The following is a 10,206-nucleotide window of genomic DNA, read 5'->3' as shown; positions in this document are numbered from 1 at the left end:
GAATGAAAACATGACAACCAACCTTGACATACCAACTCTTGGCGGGTTCAACCGAGCAATTTTCTAATATTACCATTTGTATGAAGTCATTTTCTAGGTATCTCATTCATGCTGAGAAAAATAACTTGATTCTTGGTCTGGAGGTTACCAAAGATACTCCTAGTATCAGTCATTTACTTTTTTCCGAGGACTGCCTCATCTTTGCTAAACTTCACATGATGAAGCAAAAAACCTTATGGACTTGATCAAAGACTTTAGTCTTATCTCTGGTCAAATCATTAACCTTCAAAAATCTGGTTGTTTTTTTAGTAACAATGTCTTGATTAAGCTGTTTCGCTTATTAGATCTCTTAATGTCAAGAAGATTTCTTTACATGAACTTAGGCATTCCTATTTTCATAACTAAATCTAAAACGGATTCCTTGAACCATCTTATTGATCAATTTGATAAAAGGGTGGCAAAATGGAAAGGTAAACATTTGAACCAAGTAGGAAGGTCATGGTGCAACATGTGTTGAAGGCTTCACCTGTCTACAACATGAACACCTTTATTATACATGATAACATCATCCATAAAATGGAAAAATCTCAAAGAGATTTTTGGTGGGTAAGTCTAAAATTGAGGGCATTTACTTGAAACCATGACAGACAATATGCTCCCATAAATATCAGGGTGGCTTAGGTTTTAAAAAATCTTAAGCAAGTTAATTGGTCTCTTTTGTCCAAAACTTCTTGTAGTAGAATTCATAACCCAGGTGACTTGTGGGTAATAATTCTTAAATGCAAGCATTTTAAAAATTGCCATCCTCTACATTATTCCAAGAACGTGGTTTTCTCTTGGGTTTGGAGGAGTATATGTATTAATCTTCACTTTATCTTGCATAACTCTCTCATTGGGAGGTTAGGAATGGTCATAACATTTCTGCACTCAGATATAAGTGGGTTCCAGATGCATCTGGACATAGAAAATCCAAACCCCAATTATTCGGTGTCTACTTTCATTGATGAGAATACTATAAATTGGAAACCAGAACTTGTGAAAGCATTCTTCACTCCAAAAAATGCTCAAAACATTCTTGCATCTAGGATTCCTTTTTCAGGGGAGGATGGACTTATTTGGCCACTTCCAAAGAATGATTAAATTTTTGTTACGTTTGCATATAAATCATCTCATGTCCAATTGCATACATGGACAAGTACAACCCCTAGAATAATAAACCACCTATAAGTCCTTGTGGAAATTACCAATTCTTCAAAAAGTATAGATTTTATCTGAAAATGCAATGAGAAAATCCTTCTGCTAAAACCACCCTTGCCAGGTTCATAAATAGTTGAGATACTACTTGTAGTATGTGTGATTCAGTTTCACATGATACACTTGAGCATATTCTTCTTCAACGTTCTTTTTCAAAAATTGTCTGGTCTCTAACTCCTCATTCAAATCTCATTATACAAGACATTAATATGGATATCAGTCTTCAGGATTGGGTTACAAAATGGTTGTGTTCTACCAACTTGCAAGATAAAGTTGGTGTTGTCTTTTATATTGCTTGGAGCATTTAGAGAGACAAATGAAACCATATTTTCCAAGGAAAGGCTCTAAATCACCAGATTACAGCCAGACTAGCTATGAAATTGGTCAATGACACTGAGTCGTATTTGAATTCTGAAGATCCACATGTTAATTTTGTCCTACTTCTTATTAAGAAATAGACTCTCGACCCAATTACTTGTATACTGCCATAAGAATGTGTTATAATTTACAATGATGCTTCTATTGGCAAGAAGTATCATATGACAAGAACTGGTATATGATCATGAATGATGTTGCAGGGAACTACCTTGGATGCAAAATTAAAGCACGAATAGTAATGGGTGCTAAAGAAGCGAAAGCCTTGCCTTACTAGAAACCGCAATTTGGGAAAGGGATAAGGGAAACGATTCTCTTTAATTCATTAGTGATTCTAAAAAACAATGATAGATTATTTAGATTCTGATAATAATCATTTATACTGGTATAACAATTCCGTTATAGAGGACTGTAAAACTGTTCTTTCTAGTTTTAATTTTATTAAATTTGAATTCTTAAACATGAATCATACCTTTACGGCTGATAAAGAAGTTAAATTTTGTAGAAGGTCTAGATACACATGAGAATGGATGAGAAATGTCCATGACTTCTTCAACTCTACAATGTAATTTCTTTTTCCAATGAAATTTTTTTTATAGCAAAGAAAGAAAAAATCTACATTGGTTTGACTATCATTGCGTTCTTTAATATTAAACTTTCTAATTTACTTTTTGTTTTTATCAATTAAAAAGATTAATTGGTTAAAAAGGGAGGGTATAAAAAATTATACCACTCTAAACAAGCGAGAGGAAACGATAAAAATAGTAACAAGCTACGACTTTACTTTAGGGAGGTTAAAAATAAAAATTTGACTAATTGACCGTTACATATGCATAGCTAACATTTCAAAATCCTTAATAACCAAAGTTGACGTGAAATTTTGGAATTTTTACCTTGTGAAATTAGCAATGATCAACTGACTTATCAGCCTCAACCTCCCTCATGAAATATTTTGAATTTATCAAATTGATTTCTGGTCAGTAAGTTTTTCTTTTGAAAGTTGGAAAATAAGAAAAGATATTATAGTTGGTGATATTCATAAATTTAAAATGGTTGTGGGGCGGAGGCCACCTATCACTTCTGCACCACCACAAGGGAGAGGCAGATGCTTTGAGTATCAGACAACAAAAACAACAACAGTTCACAAGGAAGGGGCATCGTTTATTAGTGGAAGGAGGAGGTTTGCACCACCTATGTCAGCTACAAGGTCTGCTCCTATTAGTAACTATCATAAAATATGTGAATCTATGCATGATAAATTGAGGAACCAAACAGACCAAACTTTCAAGTCTTCAAACCAATAAGATGGATGCCTTAGTTCACTTGCAGTATAAGGTTTTTTCTTTTTGTTCGTTTCACGGGAAATTATAAAACTCTTTGTTCCTGAGCATTTTGGTTTGTTTTTTTTGGGGTTACAAATCACTGGTCAATACTCCTTTTTATTTCATTAGTACATATGCTATTGCATGAAACTTAAAATCATTTGAGTAACTACATTTTATATTAGATGATGATCTCCTGTTTTTGCGTCTTTTAAAAAATCAATGAACCTTTTTCACAAAAATCTGCAAATACAATTTCACTAATCAATTATCATTTTCATTGGAGTTTTTTTTCAGATCGTATTTCCCCTTGACAAAACATTGATCACTACATTCAACATAATTGTTTTCTTTCTTTGATGTAGGTGAAGATTCTGGACATTGTGAAACCTAATAAGAATCACTACCACACTTGAAACACCCATCATCTAACTGTTATTTGAGTGTTCTTGGTGATTCAGAAGCTCCATTTAACCATTCAAACCCATCACAATTGGGTTGATTTAAGTACTTCACAAATTTCATTCCCTTGTTACCTTCAACTATTGCTTCCTAAGTCCTATATTGTCCCATCATTTTTTCAGCGCTTTGAATAAAGGTATGGACATTGCATGACTAAATAAGAAGTTAACAAATTTAACAACCACAGTGAGACTATAAACATAAATATAATGTTATCTCTTTTTTGTAAAAATAGCAATTAGTTTTACCTCCTCTATGAAAATATACTAATTTGAGATACGCCTCCTCTAATAATGGATCTACTAACATTACATGTAGACCTTGATGATGAGTCTTCCATCGCATGTAAAGCTTGATCTACTTATAACAACAATAATCGCGCACTTCAGGAAAAATCGCAGTGTTCTTTTTGATGTTTTTAAATGAAGATCATTTATATAGGATCAAATCGAAGAGACGAAGAAAAGGAAGTCAAAAGTGACTGTTTAACGGTCATATTGTGGGAAAAATATGACCATAAACAGTTTGTTCATACTTGGTCGTCCAAGTGTACCAAATTGGTCATTTGAATCGAGGGTTTAGGTAATGGGTATGCCACGTGTGGTTTTAATCCAGGTGTTTAATGTTGTTAATTCAACTAAGTGGAAAATGGATGGAAAACTTATTGCTAAGAGGATTTGCTAATATTGAATCTCTTGTGAAGGTAACGCTAATTGACAATCTTTTTTGGGGAGGAAAAAGAAAATACCCCTGGAAACTGAAATTTCCGTATCTATTAGTATCTTTGTATTGTTGATGGTTTTGGAACGGTGGTAAAAGATCGGTGTACATAAAGTAAAGAGTTATCTTAGGGGATTGTTTTAAGAATATATGTATAAGATATAATTTAGGAGGTGAACATAAAAATTAAGAAGTGCTTTTATATTAAAAAAATGATTCATATGATTCTTTTATTGTTATTTTTGGTCAAACGACGTATCTCAATTTATTCAAATCAGAATAGTTATTACATGTTCGATTGCAAAAATAACAAAAACATCAAAATACAAAGATAATCAAAACCCTAATACAAATCAAGATATCAATTACAAGTAAACCGCGAAGAGAAAGGGTCATCAACCGCAAAGATATCAATTTTTAGTTTATGTATAAGGGAGAGATGATAATATATTCCGGAACTAATTCCGTCCATTTAATCTGATTGTATTCTTATTTAATAAGAGATGCTTCTTCGCCATTCCTCTCGAGATCGCACACCAATTTCATCGTAAGTTTCACTCCTAAGCCTATATCGACTTACAATCCAAACTAAAGCTATAAGGTTTTCTACTTGTTTTCTTATTTTAAAAAATTAACAAAACTTTTGTGCACGATCCTGATTGCGAGGGTCACTTGTGTCATTGTAGAAGGTCTCATGAACTTTCCTTCAATAACTCTGACTCGCTAAACCAACTTGGGCTCGTTCTTCACCCCTTTTCGGATAATATATTACGTACTTTCTGCAAAGAGATAAATCTTCGTCTATAATAAAGTTAGGATTAGGCATATTGATTGAGTTTAGATAGTGAGAGTGGAATATTTTTATAGAAGGTTGGTGTAGATCGTATGATTTTGAAATGGGATGAGTCATATATATGGGATATATTGAAAGTCGTTGGGGAGAACTAGTCGTTGGCAATAAAGTGTTTATCGCTCGATCAACTGAAAACCGCAAAGTGACAGTTGAATATATATATATATATATTTTGTCGGTCTGGACCAGGTTTGGTCTTGGTTGAAAACTGAACCATGTGCAGCCTTATCCATTATACTCCCTCTGTTTCTAAAAAGTTGAAGAACTCACCACACAATGACGAAGAAATATTGCCCCAAAACAACGAAGAAATGTGCCGAGAGACATCAAAAACGATGTAAAAACATCTTACTCAACTAATTATTACCTGAAACTTAAAAAAAAAACAACGAAAATCCAAATCTGAGCAAGAAAGATGCGAAGGCTCTAGAAATTTTATTTATTTATTTGAGAAACAGATGAGAAAAGAGAAGGGAAAAAAACCACTTTTGATATTTATATGAATTTCTTCACAACCGTTTTTGTTAATGAGAAGATATAAAATTGATTTCATAATTTTCATAGGATGATAGTAATGTAATCAATCTCTATTATAATTGATATTGAGTTTCTCACATGATTTGCGCCAAGTTTTCTATAAAAATCAAACGACAATAAATTTAAAGCTAATATTTTGATGATATATTCTTCTTAGAAAACTCTATATTCCCTTAAAAAAAATTAGCACAATCCGAACGTATAACATCATCATTTACCAATTTGAAAACCAACTGTTAAAAATAGATGATAAGATGTTGGATTATGGTCATTTTCAGTCGGAATATAGAATTTTGTAAGAGGAATATAACATTAAAATATTAGTTTTAAATTCATTGTATTTTGAGTTTTGTAGAAAATTATTATAAATCTTGTGAATTGTGTGCGAAAAAGATATTGCATCGAAATTACAAAAGAAAAAAGCAAATGTTTTTTTTTTTACAAGCTCGAATTTTTGCAGTCCAGACTCTAATGTTGCACGTATTAGTTAAGTATTTGGAACGGGAGTGTGTTGCACGTACTGTGGTTGACTAGATCGGCTTCTTACTAATGTTGTCGGAATGTCGGATTTTAACTAATGCATCATGATCATGTGGCCGAAACTACTAGTAGTCAACCCAGTTTGATGATTTTGATCCCAAAGGCAAAGGTTACTATCCACAACAAATTTCTAAATCTTGACAAACAAAACAATAAAAGTGCATCCGCACCAACCTTATAAAGAGAATCAAACAACTTGGCCGGTTGACTTGACTGGTTATAGCTTTGATAGTTGTTTGAAATTCAACGGTTGAGATTTGTAGCTAATCTCGGTTGGTATTGGATTATTCTTAGCACCATAATATTCCATCATCGCGCGCACGTTCATCATCCAGCTAATAGTGTTAGGCGGACAAGTCCATTCACTGTAGAATATGATGATCGTGGGACCAATCATTTGGTTTGTTTTTATGCCACACCATAAACACTTTTGATTAGTCATTTGTTCAACGACTCATCGCCACCCTCCCTTCCTTCGTAATCCTAATCCTAACATAATCTGCACAGGAGGCTCATGTTATCGCAATATAATGGTAAAATTTGCGGGTGGTGATACCAGTGACCTGAAAATTTTCGTCGGGTAGGTTGCGTTGAGGCCTGCAGATAGCCAGTGTAAAAACTTTCATCGCATCTCTGTAGATAAGATCGTTTCGTCGTTTATCTCCGGCCGACCTGGTACTCGCTATTGGAAAAGGGCTTTGGTTCTTGATTCTTGATACCAGTGACCCAAAACTTGCCGGTACCAAATCAAATTCTTTATCCATTACAAAAAAGAGAAAACATAATTTGCCCGTAGAGTAATATATTATTTTATTTGACGAAAATACCCTCATTAGAAAATCAAGTAAAAGGGACGATAAGCAAAAGCCGAAATGGGTATTTCGGAACAAACACATGGTAGTTTTCTTTTTTGTGAATGTTGACCATGTCTACTTAAGTGGAACAGATCTTCTAATCTTTCTAATTATAATTAAACTGATTTTTCGCAACGGGACGGATTTCTTCTTCTTCTCGTTTCTCCCACCTTGTTTACTCTGCTTCTGTAGCCGAGGAAAATAACAGAGAGGGTTTCAAATAAACAGTCAACAAACAAATTCTGATGCTTCTGAAATGAATCTCTCCTGTTCCTCCTCCTGCATCCGTACTTAATTGCCCTTGATTGTGGAGGTAATTTATTACTATTGTCCATTTCTTTTTCCTTTTCTTTTTTTTTCCTACGATGATCAATTAGAATATCGGGAGTTTGATTGTCATCATAAACCCTCGTTTTAATTTTCAGTGATTGTCTTGAATGATGCTATAAATTGAGTTTCCCCCTCATATCTTCTTCTTATTGGCAGCTACCTGTAGTTATCAATGGATACTAGGAACGAAACTAGCGTTAAAGATGTTTTAGAGGTTAAAGGAGATTCCGAGGATTTATTAAATAATAATAATGATAACGACGGTCTTAATTCTTCTGCTGTGGTGGAGCTGGATGACGCCGCCTCTACGAGTAACCGCTCAAGTCAATCCAAGGTATATGCCACGCCGTGCACTCTACTAATCAACTATTTTCGTTTTGTCGTTTTATTTTTTATATTGGATGATTTTTTGTTAAAGCTTTAATATGTCTGTGTAGAAAAATGAAGGTGATCAAGTTGATGGTATGAACTTGAAGAAGATTAAAACAACAGCGCCAAAGAGTCAAATCTCTTTTGGAAAAGGTCAAACTTCGGTTTCTCGAATTCAGAAGCCGAACCTTACCAAGAGTCAATCTTTCACAAAACAATCAGTCTCCAATAGTTCGGGGTCATCTCATAGAAGACGAGTTTCAACTGGAGGGAGTAGCACAGATGGGAATTCAAAGAGTCGGCTTTCTACCGTATGCAATTTGTCCTGACTTTTGCTTGGTTATGCGTTTTATGTGTTCATTATGCTTGTTTTTGATGAGTCTTTATATATATGAAACCAGGCTAGGAAATCTAGCTCGTCAGACGAAGTTGTAAATTCCTTACCTTCTGAAGCCAATGAGTAAGTTCTTAACACCAAGCACAGTTATTATCATTTCAATGTGAACCTATGCGTGTATCTCAATTATGGGCCGTGCTTCAAATGTCACTAAATTGATTTATTTGTTATGTCAGTTTGAGTGGTCAAATTACCAAGCCAATTGCACGGTTGTCGTTGATTAGAGATGATGAAGACGCTGTCTCCACCTCGTATTGTCTTCTCTTTGACTTCGAATTCCTATTCCTTCTTTGTTCTCTATATCTTTGGATTACTAACATATTCAGTTGCTGGAACAGAAGCATTACTCCTGGTGGATCACGGAGGAGAAGTTGTCCTGAGTTCACCTTCAGAGTGGTAGAGCGCGCTGAAAAACGGAAGGAGGTGTGAATACAGTGTGGACCTTTTCATAATTTACATTTTAGCATATTTTCTTACGAAACCCTTGATAAGTTACTAAGTGACTCTGGTTTATACACTCCAGTTCTGTCAAAAGCTAGAAGAGAAAAGTCACGCTCAGGAGCTAGAAAGGAAAAACTTGCAGGCGAAATCAAAGGTATGTTGAAGCCATTTTGATGGACTTGCAAGTTGTTAATTTCACTTTTCTTTTCGTATCTAATCCACTTGATGTTATCTTGTAGGAATCCCAAGATGCAGAACTTAGACAGCTACGTAAAAGCATGACATTTGTTGCTAGTCCAATGCCAAGTTTTTATAGGGAACCTCCTCCGCCAAAGACTGAACTAAGGAAGGTAATTATTCCAACTCCTCACTACAGACATATTGCCCTGACAAAAGAGGAAAGTGCTACTTCTCTGCAGTAATGAGGTTTTTCAAGATTCTTTTCTTTTGTTTTGAAGCATATAGATGAACTCTTTAACACTAGCCTTAATAAAGATACTATATATCTTCCCTATGATTAAAGATTTTAAAAATTTGGGGAAGAGTAGGTTGATGATATTAATGAACGTTTAGGAGATATTTTATGGGGTTTTGTCTGGTTATGAATTTATAGGGGTGTTGGGTTTATGCTGTTTTCTTTGCTTTGTTTCCCTTGTGGCTTTCAGTGTTTAACCGCATAAAGTTTCTTTGTTACCAACATTGGTGAACTCTAGACTGTAGTAGTATATTTTACATGCAGAGTTCTCAAGAGGATTAACATTCAATTTATCCTTAAAATTGATAGCTTCCTACGACTCGTGCGGTATCTCCAAAGCTTGGGAGGCACATTAAAATCGCGGTTGCTGCTTCCGACAATTGTTCAAGCAGTGCAGTTGTGGAGAGCCCACGTTCAAGGCCATATTTGGATCGAAACAGCTTGACTAAAACCAACTCCAACAAAGATTCTGCTGCTTCGAAAGGCCCCATTCGGAAATCACTCACCAAACTTCCATCCAAGAAATCGAGATCCATCAACTCGAAGCAAAACAAAGGAGAACATGATAACCAGAACCTGGAAGTAAACAAAGCTGAGGACAAAGGCACATCCATCGGGAACTCATCAGCAACTGAAGTAACTGGTGAGTTGGAAGCAACCAAGGATCCTGTTGCAAATGAAACGATTCTGAATTTACCTAGTGCTGAGATTACTCCAGTGGAAGTTTCCATCAAAGGTTAAAAGTTTGACTGTCCGTCTTGTGTGCTTACATTGGGCAGATTGGATGTCCCAAGGTCTTGTGAATAGAAAATGAGTGAGTTTGTATGATGCTATTTTCTTCTCTTTTTGTTTCATTTTGCATCCGTGTCTTGTTATAGTTTACCCAAGTGCGTCTAACAAAGAAAGAAAGTTAATTTGTAAAGAGTGGTTGTACCTTTTCAGTACTTTTTTGATAAACTGGGAATATCTGAAAATTGGAATGACAGTGGATACCAACATTTTCTATATTTTATTGAAAATGCCATTAAAATTTTACTTCGTTGTTTGCATTGAACCATGGAGTGCTTTAGAACCAAAAAATAGAAAAACGAAGATCCGCTCCTATCACATATTTTTGAATTGCAGGTTTACCAGGGAAACAGTGGAATTACTTCATAGGGGTTTCAAATTTTTTTTTTTTTTTTTTGAACTGGGGGTTGGGGGTTGTACCCACCATTCTTCACAGTTAGAGAACTAGCGCACATCTTTGGCAAAATAATCTGCCGCTATATTACACA

At 34.8% G+C, this 10,206-nt stretch overlaps 1 protein-coding gene across 1 annotated transcript; it reads left to right on the top strand.

Moving 5' to 3' along the window:
• The first annotated feature begins 7,045 nt into the window (after positions 1 to 7,045).
• On the top strand, positions 7,046 to 9,941 carry LOC113308008 (protein WVD2-like 4). The gene is made up of 9 exons (XM_026556478.1): positions 7,046 to 7,230; positions 7,404 to 7,581; positions 7,685 to 7,927; positions 8,018 to 8,076; positions 8,190 to 8,264; positions 8,352 to 8,436; positions 8,537 to 8,608; positions 8,694 to 8,804; positions 9,239 to 9,941. The coding sequence occupies exons 2-9, from the start codon at positions 7,420 to 7,422 to the stop codon at positions 9,668 to 9,670; spliced, it is 1,239 nt and encodes a 412-aa protein (XP_026412263.1). The 5' UTR covers positions 7,046 to 7,230; positions 7,404 to 7,419; the 3' UTR covers positions 9,671 to 9,941.
• The last annotated feature ends 265 nt before the right edge of the window (positions 9,942 to 10,206 follow it).

This window comes from Papaver somniferum, chromosome 9 (genome assembly GCF_003573695.1).
Source record: "Papaver somniferum cultivar HN1 chromosome 9, ASM357369v1, whole genome shotgun sequence".
NCBI lineage: Eukaryota > Viridiplantae > Streptophyta > Magnoliopsida > Ranunculales > Papaveraceae > Papaver > Papaver somniferum.
Note: the sequence above shows the minus strand (reverse complement) of the source record. Positions and strands in the feature narration are given on the sequence as shown.

Coding starts and splice junctions, on each gene's coding strand:
- LOC113308008 (XM_026556478.1), top strand. CDS start 7,420: ATGGATACTAGGAACGAAACTAGCGTTAAAGATGTTTTAGAGGTTAAA. Junction 8,437..8,536: donor GCGCTGAAAAACGGAAGGAG/GTGTGAATACAG, acceptor TATACACTCCAG/TTCTGTCAAAAGCTAGAAGA. Junction 8,805..9,238: donor CAAAGACTGAACTAAGGAAG/GTAATTATTCCA, acceptor TAAAATTGATAG/CTTCCTACGACTCGTGCGGT.